Genomic DNA, 16,648 nt, shown 5'->3' on the forward strand with positions numbered 1-16,648 from the left:
AGTTGTGAGGGCAGGAGAAGGTGGGAGAGCCTTTCCTGTGAAGCAGAAACGAGCCGGAGGGGAGTTTGTGCTTTGATTCGAGTGGGAGCAGATTACACCGCAAATAAGGATAAAAAGCTCTTTGCTTGAGCGGCAATTATATGCAAATGTGCAAAAGGCAGCGGAGGGCACTTTGATTGCAAACCTTCTGACACATGATAAGGAGATTATTAGAGAGGAGGCCAGCGGACCAAGAGAAGATGCATGTATAAGATGTGACATCTTACACTACAACACAACCAGCCATTATGATCAAGCCTGCTGGCCTAAAAGACTGAATAGTGTACAGCAGAGGTGCCCACACATCTTCTGCAGGCCAGCTACTTTTCAATTGACCAAGTCGAGGGGATCTACCTCATTCATATATATCATTTATATGTTTTTATTTATGAAACATACATTTTTTTAACAGATTAAAGGCCTACTGAAACCCACTACTACCGACCACGCATTCTGATAGTTTATATATCAATGATGAAATATTAACATTGCAACACATGCCAATACAGCCTTTTTAGTTTACTAAATTGCAATTTTAAATTTCCCGCGGAGTTTCTTGTTGAAAACGTCGCGGAATGATGACGCGTGCACGTGACGTCACGGACTGTAGAGGACATATTAGCGCAACACCATTTGGGGCTAAAAGTCGTCTCTTTTCATCGCGCAATTACACAGTATTCTGGACATCTGTGTTGCTGAATCTTTTGCAATTTGTTCAATTAATAATGGAGAAGTCAATGTAGAAAGATGGAGGTGGGAAGCTTTAGCCTTTAGCCACACAAAGACACGGTGATTCCTTGTTTAAAATTCCCGGAGGTGAAGCTTTACTATGGATCAGAGCGGTCAAGCGAACATGGTTCCCGACCACTTGTCAACCGGCAGGTTTCGGTGAGAAAATTGTGGTAATAAGTCGCCTCATACCGGAGATCAGAGGAGCTTCTGTCCTGCTGCGGCTTCCCTCAACACTTCCCTCAGACACTGGCGTCAACACACCCGTGGACACACCCCTCCGACTATCAGGTACTATTTAATGCACTAAAACACCAGCAACACAATAGAAAGATAAGGGATTTCCCAGAATTATCCTAGTAAAAGTGTCTAAAAACATCTGAATCACTCCCATTGCAATCGCTTTTTTTTTCAAACTATATATATATATATTTTTTTTTTTCTAGTCCTTCGCTATTAATATCCTCAGCCACGAATCTTTCATCCTCACTCAAATTAATGGGAAAATTGTCGCTTTCTCGGTCCGAATAGCTCTTGCTGCTGGAGGCTCCCATTATAAACAATGTGAGGATGTGAGGAGCCCTCACACCGCTGACGTCATCGTCTGCTACTTCCGGTAAAGCCAAGGCTATTTTATTAGCGACCAAAAGTTGCAAACTTTATCGTCGATGTTCTCTACTAAATCCTTTCAGCAACAATATGGCAATATCGCAAAATGATGAAGTATGACATAGAATGTACCTGCTATCCCCGTTTAAATAAGAAAATCTCATTTCAGTAGCCCTTTAAAGGTTTTTAATGATAATGCAATAATGTTTAACACATCCATCCATTTTCTACCGCTTATTCCCTTTCAGGGTCGCGGGGGGCGCTGGCGCCTATCTCAGCTACAATCGGGCGGAAGGCGGGGTACACCCTGGACAAGTCGCCACCTCTTCGCAGGGCCAACACAGATAGACAGACAACATTCACACTCACATTCACACACTAGGGCCAATTTAGTGTTGCCAATCAACCTATCCCCAGGTGCATGTCTTTGGAATATAGTCCTTTCTTTCATGAAGATAAGAATATAAGTTGGAGTATTACCTGATTCTGATGACTTGCATTGATTGGAATCCGACAGAAGTGCGGATAACGTCGGCATTTCCAAATGGAAGAGAACAAAAGTCCTCCTTTCTGTCCAATTCCACATGAAAGTGGTTGGTTTTTGGCATCTTATTTATCCAGCTTTCATACTCGTTTTTATACACTTTAAAATAAATCCATTAGCTGTGTAAATTGCTAGCTTGTGCACGCCAGCTTTCTGAGACTCTTATTTTGTTAGCACAGGCAAGAGGAAGCAGCGCTTTTATTGTGAAGATAGGAACTGTGCGGTCGGTCTTTAGAGTTTTGACAGCAGGTACGGCGCGAATGTGTTGAAATAAAAAGTGTTGCCTTCCTGTCTATCACTTTTTCTTAATAATGAGCTTGCGGCAGCCAGTGTCATCTCACAGGAACCTCAGGTGTCGTGAATGTCAATCAAGTGACGAAAGTGAAGTCTTGGTGAAAATTGATGATCGCTCATTTTTAGGTCTATTTTTTTAAATGCCTGGCTGGCGATCGACTAACACACCCTCCGCGATCGACCGGCAGCTCGCGATTGAAGTAATGGGCACCCCTGATGTACATATCATAGTAGCTGCAATATACCTTCTTGCTTAATTGCTTTGTCAATTTATTCAATACAATGGAACCTGGATTTACAAACCTCTCAATTTGCAAAATTGTTCGATTTATGAACTAGACCGAGCCATTTATGTCTTTGTGTTGGAACACTTCCTTCATTCATTTTGTGTCTCGCTGGCAGCTATTTTGTGCTAGCTCGTATATAAGGGATTGACGAAGCAGCATACCCAGTTTTTAATTTTCTGCCAAAGCAGACTCTTCTTTGCAGCGGAAGAGAAGATGCAGCATCTCGTTTAGTGGCGTCTCTTCCAGGAGTAACCCCCCCCCCCCCCCACCCCCCTCCTATATCTCCTCTCGTCAGACAATATTAAAGTGGATTCAATATTCATTATGATTGTTAAAGTTAAGGATATTAGTGATTTCTGATCGTCTGTGAGGGCAACAAAGGAACCTGTGTGTTGGCACAGCAGCGCAAATAGGACAGTTCGGCTTGTCGTTGTTGTTTTGGCTTGTTAATAAGGAGATAGTTGATACATCTCCCTCTTGTTATGTTTTTCGATATACAGTACTGTATCACACTTTATACTGTGTTCAAATTGTACAAACCTTCACTTCTGTTTAGGCCAGGGGTCGGCAACCCAAAGCGTTAAAAGAGCCAGATTGGAACAAAAATACAAAAACTAATCCGTCTGGAGCCGCGAAAAATAAAAAAGCCTTATATAAGTGTTACAGTGAAGGAAACACATGACGTAAGTGTCTATATTAGCTGTAATAGCCTACTATCAATACGTGTTGCAGGCTGAAGCAAATCTTTGTTGACAGAAATGTTGAAATTTAATATTTACTCATTAGAAACCGTTATTAAATCAGAGGCTATTCAGAAGGTGAGCTAACTCCTGGAAATTACTGGATTTTAATGGCCAAAGGTGTAGATGATAATGGCAGGCTGTCTTCTTTTAATAGATGTATTACAATCTCTGGCAAGCTTGGTAATGTTTGCTGTGGTCTGGAACAACATGGCACACAAACAACTATCTGAAATGCAGTCAATATTACATACAGATAATGTGTCATAAGACTAAATTGTATACAAAGAGGATGCAAATAAAGGATATTAATGAGCTCAACTATACCTACAAACAAGGTATAATGATGCAATATGTACATTAGAGATGCTACTAGCGGGGTGTATAAAATAGTCAGGAAATGTCATGAATACAAAGGATTATGGGTATTTGTTGTGTTGTGTTTATGTTGTGTTACTGTGAGGATGTTCTCCCGAAATGTGTTTCCATCCATCCATCCATTTTCTACCGCTTATTCCCTTTTGGGGTCGCGGGGGGCGCTGGCGCCTATCTCAGCTACAATCGGGCGGAAGGCGGGGTACACCCTGGACAAGTCGCCATGTTTGTCGTTCTTAATTAGTGTGGCTTCACAGCGTGGCGCATATTAGTAAGAGTGTTAAAATTGTTTATATCACAACCATTGTGTCACCCAGTATGCCTTGCAGTCGTGTGTGTGTTGCCGCGGAAGCCAAACACAACATGTTTCTGGACTGACAAGCAGATCGTACATGTTGTAGTAGGCGACAAAGCCAATGGCTTCATAGCACGCCCTAATATTTATTATCTGGGTGACTGCCGGCAGTCATTCAGGAGAATTATAGCGTCTCTTTTTGTCTACTTCGCTTTATGACACGGGTCTTAAATAGCACTTTGAATGGCAAAGGAAATATTGATCACAGAACCCATCCATCCATCCATTTTCTACCGCTTATTCCCTTTTTTGGGATGCATATCAAATATTTCCGGATGGTTCAACCGCCACCCGCCTGAATCTAGTTAAAATCTATTTTTTCGTCATGTCAACCGCACGACCCGCGGTTTACCTGCGGACTCCGCGGATGAGACCGCAAACCGCGCATCTCTAATGTACATACAGCTAGCCTAAATAGCATGTTAGCATGCACTGACCAAACATGCCTGATTAGCACTCCAACAAGTCAATAACATCAACAAAGTGGACCTTTGTGCATTCACGCACAGCATACAACATGTGATGGACAAAATGAAACGATGAAGGAGTGGAAGATTTTACATGTAAACAAACTGTTGCGTCACAGTCCACACTATGGTGGGTCCAAGAACCGCTGAAATTAGTTGGACAAAACGATTTTCACTAAATACTCTCATCATTGAAGCATACACTCAAACATATTAAACAGTGGGCTTTCTAACAATTGGGAAGGTTTGTATCATGTTTGTCCACAAACAAAAAACATACTCAAACAAAAATTTTTTTTTCTAAAAATACTGGAGGGAGCCACTAGGGCGGAACTAAAGAGCTGCATGTTGCTCGAGAGCCCCAAGTTGCTGACCCCCGGTCTCGGCTGAAACCCATAATTTATATTTACATTATTTCTTAAAGAGAAATTTGCTTCACTATACAAACATTTCTATTTACGACCCCTCCTCAAGAACCAATGAAGTTTGTAAATCCAGGTTGAACTGTATCATCTCTGTGAAACATTACATAAATACTTAGATTAATCACAGGGTTGTTGTAGATACATTTGTATTAATTAGGATTAAAGAAGAGGCAGCACGATGGTAGAGGGGTTAGTGCATCTGCCTCACAATACGAAGGTCCTGGGTTCGATCCTGTGCTCGGGATCTTTCTGTGTGGAATTTGCATGTTCTCCCCGTGACTGTGTGGGTTCCCTCTAGGTACTCCGGTTTCCTCCCACCTCCAAAGACGTGCACCTGGGGATAGGTTGATTGGCAACACTAAATTGGCCCTAGTGTGTGTGAATGTTGTCTCTCTATCCGTGTTGGCCCAGCGATGAGGTGGCTACTTGTCCAGGGTGTACCCTGCCTTCCGCCCGATTGTAGCTGAGATAGGCTCCAGCGACCCCCCGCAACCCATAAAAAGAGATAAGCAGTAGAAAATGGATGGATGGATGATTAAAGAGGTGGTTTGCAACTTTCTCAAAGTTACTTTTTCGAAGCAAAAAACAACAAGAATACAAGCTTATGTTACCATCATCGGTTTAACATTTTATAAGTTTTTATATTTTTCCACAATTACTAATCATGTTGAATGAAAATATCTCTTTGGCAGGAGTTAGAGGTCTGATGTACGAATGTTTCATCCACCCATTGTGTGCTTTGCAGTGCAGCCAGTTTGTGCCCTGCAGCACATCCACTGAAGGCCAGCTAAACGATTTCCGTGCTCATTCAGTCGGTACAACAGGGCAGTCATTAGCTACTCTACTCAGTGCTACTTTGTGTGCTTTTTAGGTGTTTTGTAACTTTTTTACAGCAGGTTTCTAGTTTTGCTTTAGTCATTATGAGTCCAAAGAAAGCAATGGACAAGTAATGTCTGACAGTATTGTCGACACTGCCCATTTTGCCATCCCTTCCACTCCACTAACCAACAAGTCAAAATAGATTTTATTGATTTACTCCTTCCGTTTAGTACTTTGAACCAGAAGTACAAGTGCTGTTTCACCCTCTCGTCGCCCATAGCGTTTCTACTCGTATACATTTTTCATTTATCACTACAAGCAACATTTGTAAGTTTTACAATACAACTAAAACGATTCATACTTACTAAACTGTTCCATGTTTGATGTCAGAAAGTGTTTTCATGCATAATTGTACTAGTGTGTGAATGTGAGTGAGAATGTTGTCTGTCTAGCTGTGTTGGCCCTGAGTTGAGATGGTGACTTGTCCGGGGTGTAAACCGCCTTCCGCCCGATTGAAGTTGAGATAGGCACCAGCGACCCCAAAGGGTATAAGCTGTAATTGTACGTACCAGCGTCGTTAGCATTAGCTAATATGCTAACATGTTTGCGAGTGTCTGTGTTATTATTATTACTTGAAATAGCATTATTTTTGTATTGATTCACTTTCAGAAATTCCCCAGTAAATTTCCCAAAACGTCATCATGAACCCGTTTACACTGCACACCAAATCAGATTTTTGGGCCTCAAAGTGATACAGATCTGTTTGTTTTTTTGTCGATCTATACCAGGAGTCCCCAAACTACAGCATCCAAAATCCGGCCCGCGAGAAGTGCCAAGTTAAAAAAAATATATACTAATTCTAATTATTGTTTTTGAAATCTGTCCTTTCTAATCCATTTACCACCACCTTGTTACTCTTGGTGTCTCCTAGCCGCTAAGGCATATCATATTGTCTAAAAATGCATTTTCTCATCGATAACGTAACATTATTGCGCTCACGCCGCAGTGTCGGGCAAGCACGCAGCAAGTGTGCACTCATTCAGTCAATTGGTACGCGAGGAATATATATATATATATATATATATATATATATATATATATATATATATATATATATATATATATATATATATATATATATATATACACATATACATATATATATATATATATATATATATATATATATATATATATATATATATATATGGTCAATGTTATACATATAAATATATATAAAGTTATATATAAGGTTTTATAAATATACATATATATATATATATATATATATATATATACATATATATATACACATATATATATATATACACATACATACATACATACATACATACATACATATATATATATATATATACAGCCCAGCCGACCCAATGCGGCCCCCGAGTTAAAAAGTTTGGGGACCCCTGGTCCAAACGCCTCAAAGTGCTTCAAATCTGATCTTTAGGCATCAGATTTAGGCCACATTAGGAGGTAGAACTGTATCTGATTGAACCCTGATGTTTTCTAATGTGACTTCAGTCTAAACGCAAAGCTTCCTGAATGTGATTGTTTTTGTCAGCTTTTTCTGGGCGAGCTAGGTCACTTGTATGCGCCGGAAAGACACAGTCGCCAGCGGAAATAGATATTTCATCACGACATCCGGTTTTGGTTTCTATTTAAAACAACCACATTTTCAAATAATTCATTTGTCAATACTGCGCAAATAATAGGCTATATGTAATATACAGTATGAATATATATTTTGATTCCGAAGAAACAGCAATTGTTGAAAGATTGGAATTGACGCTGTGGCGCATTTGCTTACATGTGAGTTGAAAAATAAAGCTCCCGCAGATCCATGCTGATGTCCGTGTCTTCTCTACTTAACAGCCATAAAAAGAGTACAACTCTCCCAAATATACTACACTATAGACATCCATTCCTAAATTATACTACTTTCATTTACTGTCGCGTAAAAAACAAAACAGGTTTCGGGACTTTTATTTTATTTTGTAGTAGCGATTTCCTCCCGGTCAACTTCCTTTGTTCTTACTTTATCGAAGTGCGCATGCAAGTGACATTGGGGCCACATTGGAACCACATTGGAACCTGTGCGCGTTTACACTGGAGTCTGAATAAAAAACACATTTTACTTGCCAGTGAAAACAGCCAGCTGTAGCAAAATCACAATCTCAAACAAATTAGTAGTAATTGAGTCAGTTTTAGCTGATTGGAGAGCTAGCTTTCGCAGCTAGTGGGTCCATGATGATGACTTCTGTTTTGTTTGATCAGCCGTTTTACTGCCGTGTTAGACGCACCGTTTGGAAACAATTGAGGTATTTACAAAATCCGTTTGTGTAAATACCGTAACTCGTGAAGGATTGATAGTCCAGGTTTATATGTGGGCTCACCTTTGAGATGCTCTCTATAACCTTCTTAGAAACTGCATCCTCTACAGCAGACATTAGTGTTTTTGTATTACAATGTTCTTTTTTTTGGTCACAAGGTTGTAATTCGGGCAAAATATATATATACCAAAAACAGGAGGATACGTATATTATGTAGAAGTTAGTGATTAAAAAATAAAGATGTTTTTTCTGCAGAACAAGCGTGATTTCACCTCGCCAATACATTTAATTAAATGTAGCACATAATAACACTGTATGCTAATACAAAATGAGAATATTTAAAACTGTGTAGGAGGCGAATGGAAATGAATTTGTACGAAGCCATATGCACAAACACCAAGAAAAAGTATGGGTGTTTGATATAGTGTGTATGGCAGAGGCATTATGTCGGTTAGATAAAATGTTATAGTTGAATGGCGTAGGCGCTGAATAAATGCATAGTGCGAATAACATTCACTGTTATTGCGTTGTCATTGTGCAGTATGACATAGCCCTGCTTGAGAACACAGAAATATGTGTCTATGGTTTAATACATCACACTCCTCTGTTATAAGACCACTTTTTTGGGGGGTGGGGGTGAGTGCAACATGTTTTGCTGGAATGTGATCATGAATAATAGATTTGTGTAGATTCACTGTTAGCTTCCACTTCTGATATAGTGGCTTCCATAAACCAGAGATTTGCTTTAAAAATGAATACTGGAAAGCCACAACGCTGTGTTTTATCATATGCGACCGGCCATGCAGTTAATGCGGGGTTCAAAGACGGGTCGCTGGTAAACAATCGTAAAACTTCATTGAAAATGTTTTATTTCATTTATAAACTAGATAAGGCAATTCTTGAAGGAATTGCGTGTGAATGCTCTGATGCTAAAGTTGAGCTGAAACCCTGGATTTTTTTTTTTTTTAGAATTGTTGAAGTAGATCACATAATTCCCGAACAGGCTGAGAATTTTGAAGTTGGAACAGTTTGAATCAAATCGAACAATGTGGGGAATGTGGTACTTTGAATAATGTCCCATTGATTGAAATGGGAATTTCCCCAAAAATTGTGAATTTCAGGAAAAGCGGGATTTTTCTGTTTTTCTTTAAATGGTAAAAACCTTGAATGGTTGGTGTTGAAATTTTTCAAATCCGTCGAGAATTGTTGAAATAGTAACATGTTGAATTGAGAAATGCCATTTTTTTCCATTTTCTACCGCTTATTCCCTTTCGGGGTCGCGGGGGGCGCTGGCGCCTATCTCAGCTACAATCGGGCGGAAGGCGGGGTACACCCTGGACAAGTCGCCACCTCATCGCAGGGCCAACACAGATAGACAGACAACATTCACACACTAGGGCCAATTTAGTGTGGCCAATCAACCTATCCCCAGGTGCATGTCTTTGGAAGTGGGAGGAAGCCGGAGTACCCGGAGGGAACCCACGCATTCACGGGGAGAACATGCAAACTCCACACAGAAAGATTCCGAGCCTGGATTTGAACCCAGGACTGCAGGAACTTCGTATTGTGAGGCAGACGCACTAACCCCTCTGCCACCGTGAAGCCCGAATTGAGAAATGGTATTACAGAATTCCTGGAATTTCGGGAAAACCAGGAATTTTTCCAGTTCAAAAAACAACTTGGTTTTCTTGTCCTGATTAAGAGGAGTTGACGGTAGAACGGTTGAAGTAGGTTGAAAAACATGGGAGGAGTAGTCGACAGAAAAAAGGGTGGAAATAGGGCTTTGGAAAACTAGGAATTTCCAAAAATCCTGGAATTTTTTTGAACTGGGAAAAAAAGTAGTTTGAATTTCTAGAATGGTGGAATGTGTTGAAGGTAGAATGGTTTGAATTGGTTGAAAAATGTTCCGAGCCTGGATTTGAACCTAGGACTGCAGGAACTTCGTATTGTGAGGCAGACGCACTAACCCCTCTCCCACCGTGAAGCCCAAATTGAGTAATGGTATTACAGAATTCCTGGAATTTCGGGAAAACCAGGAATTTTTCCAGTTCAAAAAATAACTTGGTTTTCTTGTCCTGATTAAGAGGAATTGACGGTAGAACGGTTGAAGTGGGTTGAAAAACATAGGAGGAGTAGTCGACAGAAAAAAGGGTGGAAATAGGGCTTTGGAAAACCAGGAATTTCCAAAAATCCTGGAATTTTTTTGAACTGGGAGAAAAAGTAGTTTGAATTTCTAGAATGGTGGAATGTGTTGAAGGTAGAATGGTTTGAATTGGTTGAAAAATGTTCCAAGCCTGGATTTGAACCCAGGACTGCAGGAACTTCGTATTGTGAGGCAGACGCACTAACCCCTCTGCCACCGTGAAGCCCGAATTGAGAAATGGTATTACAGAATTCCTGGAATTTCGGGAAAACCAGGAATTTTTCCAGTTCAAAAAATAACTTGGTGGTTCTTGTCCTGATTAAGAGGAATTGACGGTAGAACGGTTGAAGTAGGTTGAAAAACATAGGAGGAGTAGTCGACAGAAAAAAGGGTGGAAATAGGGCTTTGGAAAACCAGGAATTTCCAAAAATCCTGGATTTTTTTTGAACTGGGAGAAAAAGTAGTTTGAATTTCTAGAATGGTGGAATGTGTTGAAGGTAGAATGGTTTGAATTGGTTGAAAAATGTTCCGAGCCTGGATTTGAACCCAGGACTGCAGGAACTTCGTATTGTGAGGCAGACGCACTAACCCCTCTGCCACCGTGAAGCCCGAATTGAGAAATGGTATTACAGAATTCCTGGAATTTCGGGAAAACCAGGAATTTTTCCAGTTCAAAAAACAACTTGGTTTTCTTGTCCTGATTAAGAGGAGTTGACGGTAGAACGGTTGTAGTAGGTTGAAAAACATGGGAGGAGTAGTCGACAGAAAAAAGGGTGGAAATAGGGCTTTGGAAAACCAGGAATTTCCCAAAAATCCTGGAATTTTTTGGAAATGGGAAAAAAACAATTTGAATTTCTAGAATGGTGGAATGTGTTGAAGGTAGAATGGTTTGAATTGGTTGAAAAATGTGGAAATGGTGGAAGTTTGAAAAATGGCCAATTCACTTTGAATGGGAAAAAATGTCCCGGAAAACCTGGAATTCTGGGAAATCTGGGAATTTGTCAAAGGAAAGCCCGCGATTCCCGAACAGGCTGAACAGTTTGAAGTTGGAACGGTTTGAATCGGTTGAAAAATGTGGAAGGTAGAGCGCGCCAAAATCTGGAGAAGAAGAAGTTGTTGAATGATGATAATAAATAGATGAATTTTGGTGTAGAAAACCATGTGTGAATGCTCTGGAGCGTTCACACAATTAAAGCAAGCGCTAGTGTGAGTGAATGTGTACAATACCTTAGCATGTATCCTCTGAGGACTCCATTGAGCTGTGGTTCTGGAGGGGGCTGCCACTGGACCATGATGGACTGGTTCGTCCGACCGCTAGCCACAATATTCTTGGGAGGAGCACTCGGGGCCTCCTCTCTCAGCATCAGCCTGGAAGAAAGAGAGTGGAACACATGTTCAATTGCAGAACAATATTCACAAATTGTATAGCAATTTACTTTCTGTCAGTATTCACTTTCCAAATGTTTTATCCCGTTTCCATGCCAGTGTGTAGTGCAGTGGTTGTAAGTGGGGGTACGCGTACCCCTGGGGGTACTTGAAGGTATGCCAAGGGGTACGTGAGATTTTTTTTAAATATTCCAAAAACAGCAACAATTCAAAAATCCTTTATAAATATATTTATTGAATAATACCTCAACAAAATATGAGTGTAAGTTCATAAACTGTGAAAAGAAATGGAACAATGCAATATTCAGTGTTGACAGCTAGATTTTTTGTGGACATGTTCCGTAAATATTGATGTTAATATAATAATATTGACGTCCCACTGTGGGCTCTACCGAGGATGTCGTTGTGGCTTGTGCAGCCCTTTGAGACACTAGTGATTTAGGGCTATATAAATAAACATTGATTGATTGATTGAAATATTTCTTTTTTGTCAAGAAATGCTTAGAATTAAGTTGATGAATCCAGATGGATCTCTATTACAATCCCCAAAGAGGGCACTTTAAGTTGATGATTACGTACGTCTATGTGTAGAAATCTGTATTTATAATTGATTCACTTGTTTATTTTTCAAAATGTTTTTAGTTATTTTGATATATATTTTTCCAAATAATTCAAGAAAGACCACTACAAATGAGCAATATTTTGCACTGTTATACAATTTAATAAATCAGAAACTGATGGCATAGTGCTGTATTTTACTTCTTTATCTCTTTTTTTTCCAACCAAAAATGCTTTGCTCTGATTAGGGGGTACTTGAATTAAAAAAAAATGTTCACAGGGGGTACATCACTGAAAAAAGGTTGAGAACCACTGGTGTAGTGGATCAATGGCCCTATAGTGGAGGACCACCTTAGCTGTTGCCATGACGACGTAATTAGACAGCCTACTAGTTGAGAATCAACAGTGCTGGAGCAGACAAGTACTCCACTCAGTGTCGCCTCGATGGCTTTAAAATTAATTCATAATAATTGCAAATATGTTGTTGTCCAAACCAATCGGGACGGCGTGGCAAAGTTGGTACAGTGGCTGTGCCAGTAATCTGAGGGTTACTGGTTCAATCCCCACCTTCTACCATCCGATTCAAGTCCGTTGTATCCTTGGGCAAGACACTTCACCCTTGCTCCTGATGGGTCCTGGTGAGCGCCTTGCATGGCAACTCCCGCCGTCAGTGTGTGAATGTGTGTGTGAATGGGCGAATGTGGAAATACTGTCAAAGCGCTTTGGGCTCCTTAAAAAGGGTTAGAAAAGCGCTATACAAGTACAACCCATTTACCATTTAGCACTCAAGGGAAACCAAAACTACGATGGCCACGAAAAGCTAGTTAGCAGCCGTCTTGATTTTTTTGGACGGTACATGAACATTTTATTCATATATCATATATATCAATATATATATATATATATATGGCGTTAGACAAGTAATTGATATCAATAAAAAAATAAGTGATCGATAAAACGCTTCCTGAGAGTGCTACGCTAACAGCCAATCAGGTAACAGTGTCAACTGTTGCGGCATCTAGTTGCCTCTGATCCTTTGCATGGAGTGAGACGAGAAACTAAAAATGAAGAAATTGTGACTAAAACAGGAAAAGTTATTTTTTTTAAAGGGGAACATTATCACCAGACCTATGTAAGCGTCAATATATACCTTGATGGTGCAGAAAAAAGACCATATATTTTTTTAACGGATTTCCGAACTCTAAATGGGTGAATTTTGGCGAAATAAACGCCTTTCTGTTTATCGCTCTTTTTGCGATGACGTCAGAACGTGACGTAACCGAGGTAATACAGCTGCCATTTTAATTTTCAACACATTACAAACACCAGGTCTCAGCTCTGTTATTTTCCATTTTTTCGACGATTTTTTGGAACATTGGAGACATCATGCCTCATCGGTGTGTTGTCGGAGGGTGTAACAACACTAACAGGGAGGGATTCAAGTTGCACCACTGGCCCGAAGATGCGAAAGTGTCTGCCGCCAGACCCCCATTGAATGTGCCAGAGTGTCTCCACATTTTACCGGCGATGACAGACATGGCACAGAGATGTATGGATAACCTGCAGATGCGTTTGCAACGATAAAGTCAACGAAATCACAAAGGTGAGTTTTGTTGATGTTGACTGGTGTGCTAATCAGACATATTTGGTTGCGGCGTGACTGCCAGCTAATCGATGCTAACATGCTACGCTAATCAATGCTAACATGCTATTTACCGGCGGTGCTAAAGCAGACATGGCACAGAGATGTATGGATAACCTGCAGATGCATTTGCAACTATATTACGTTTACTTCCACCCACATTTAATGCGAAAAAAACACTTACCAATCGAAGGATTTAAGTTGCTCCAGTGTCACAAGATGCGAAAGTCCTGATTGTTTGGTCCGCACATTTTACCGGCAATGCTAACGCAGCTATTCGGCCATGCTATGGCTATGAATAGCGTCAATAGCTATTCGCTCAATAGCTTCAGTTTCTTCTTTAGTACTTTCATGCTCCAAACATCGGTTTCAATACATGCGTAATCTGTTGAATCGCTTAAGCCGCTGAAATCCGAGTCTGAATCCGAGCTAATGTTGCTATATCTTGCTGTGGTATTCGCCGTTGTTTCTTTACATTGGCAGCACTGTATGACATCACAGGGAAATTGATAGTCGCATCGCATATAGCGAAAATCAAGCACTTTAAAGCTTTTTTTGGGGGATATTTGGGGACCGGTAAAATTTTGAAAAAAAAAAATAAAATACAACAAGCCACTGGGAACTGATTTTTATTGTTTTAAACCCTTTTGAAATTGTGATAATGTTCCCCTTTAAAAATTTCCTTTTTTTTTTTTTTTAAATGGACCATCGTCAGAACAATGCCGTCTGTAAATTATGCAAGGCGTTCCCCTACGAAAAGACCGGTAATACCACACCGCTAGGACACAAAAATACAATATGGAGGAGTTACCATACAATTAAATGGAGGTTGGAGCATTCCTGCCTTTACACTGAATGCAACAATGCAATATTGTTGACAGCTAGATTTTTTGTAAACATGTTCCATAAATATTGATGTTAAAGATTTCTTTTTTTGTGAAGAAATGTTTAGAATTAAGTTCATGAATCCAGATGGATCTCTATTACAATCCCCAAAGAGGACACTTTAAGTTGATGATTACTTCTATGTGTAGAAATCTTTCTTTATAATTGAATCACTTGTTTATTTTTATATATATTTTTCCAAATAATTCAAGAAAGACCACTAAAAATGAGCAATATTTTGCACTGTTATACAATTTAATTAATCAGAAACTGATGACATAGTGCTGTATTTTATTTCTTTACCTCTTTTTTTCAACCAAAAATACTTTGCTCTGATTAGGGGGTACTTGAATTAAAAAAATGTTCACAGGGGGTACATCACTGAAAAAAGTTTGAGAACCACTGCTCTACAACCTGTCGTCACACACGCTTTTCCTACATAGAAATAGCGTGCCAACCCAGTCACATAATATATGTGGCTTTTACAGACACACGCACACACAAGTGAATGCAAGGCATAGTTGTTCAACAGCCATACAGGTCACACTGAGGGTAGTCGTATAAACAATTTTAACACTGTTACAAATATGCACCACACTGTGAACCCACACCAAATAAGAATAACAAACACATTTCGGGAGAACATCCGCACCGTAACGCAACATAAACACAACAGAACAAATACCCAGAACGCCTTGCAGCACTAACTCTTCCAGGACGCTACAATACATCCCCCCAGCAATAATTAATGTTTTACTCATGCACTTTCTCTTGCTACTTCAAGGCTTGAATGTTTGATTCATTCGTTATTGTTATTTTATTTGCAAATGTATTATTAGCCTGTGGAAAAAGTTTATTTTGATATTTACCTCAGAAGGCTGCAAATAGAAAAGAGGCATTACATTGTTATTTAAATTTTATTTGATATGGTATTGATAGTTTTTAATTATTATTATTATTATTATTTGAAACTCGATTTTGCATGTCACTACAAAGTTATATAAGCCTTGCTTGTTCAATATTCAATGCAAAACTTGTTTGGTTCCCTATTAAAAGCTTCATTTGTTCAACCTTGGCCCGTGGCTTTGTTCAGTTTTAAATTTTGGCCCACTCTGTATTTGAGTTTGACACCCCTGCTTTAGAGCACAGCTGTAGAACCTGCAGAACATAGTTCTTCTTAAGTTTCTCTATGTTTACATTTTCACACTTTGCACTGTTTTGTTGCACTTTTTTAGGCTTTTCTTACGTATTCCTTACTCTAGCACCTTCATTTTAACATGTTACTGGTAAATGTTTACAGTAATTAAGTGTTTTTCTCTAGTGGTACTTGGTTGACATTTCCTTTACTTTATGCCTCAATAGTTGAGGGGATTATAATCAGAGGCATTTTACATTAAACAATAATAATAATCTACTAATATATATATTTTTTGTGTGTACATTTTTCTCCTGGTCCTTATGTTTGGTGATAAAAATATGAATGAATAATGAATGAACCGATATAAAACACTTATGAGAGACAAAGCCGTGTGTAAAATGGATACAACTATCATTTCTGAACATCATCATCATCATCCCCAAATTATCTTTACTTTTTGAGGAATATTTCAACTGTCCTTTAATTACATAAACATTTATACTTTGTTTTTATTGGTACTTTGATTGGACTTTGATTTTAAATGAAAAACAAATTAATAAAGTTATTGTGGGGATTGTCCGATCAGGGTTTTAATCAAACTCTTTTTATTGACTTTTTCAAATAGACAGAAAAAAGTGCAAGTCGAAACAGTACAATTTTAAAGTCAGTAAATTCTTCACACTCTTTCCCTTGAAACCCAAACCACCCCACTCAGGTCAAACCAACCAAGGACATTATGGCACAAACATACAACAAGAAAGACGACAAAAACAGACATATTCACACACACACACACACACACACACACACACACACACACACACCCATACGAGGCCAGAGACAGACAGAGGCTGAAAGGAGA

General features: G+C 39.3%; 1 protein-coding gene across 1 annotated transcript in view; it reads right to left on the reverse strand.

Annotated features, from left to right (window-relative positions):
* Positions 1-16,648, reverse strand: part of LOC133560173 (protein sidekick-1-like) — an 849,418-nt gene that overhangs the window by 180,686 nt on the left and 652,084 nt on the right. Inside the window, exon 16 of the mRNA XM_061912393.1 lies at positions 11,405-11,545. Within this exon, the coding sequence (XP_061768377.1) occupies positions 11,405-11,545 (141 nt within the window). The remainder of the gene's footprint in view (positions 1-11,404; positions 11,546-16,648) is intronic.

This window comes from Nerophis ophidion, linkage group LG01, assembly GCF_033978795.1.
Source record: "Nerophis ophidion isolate RoL-2023_Sa linkage group LG01, RoL_Noph_v1.0, whole genome shotgun sequence".
NCBI classification, from domain to species: domain Eukaryota; kingdom Metazoa; phylum Chordata; class Actinopteri; order Syngnathiformes; family Syngnathidae; genus Nerophis; species Nerophis ophidion.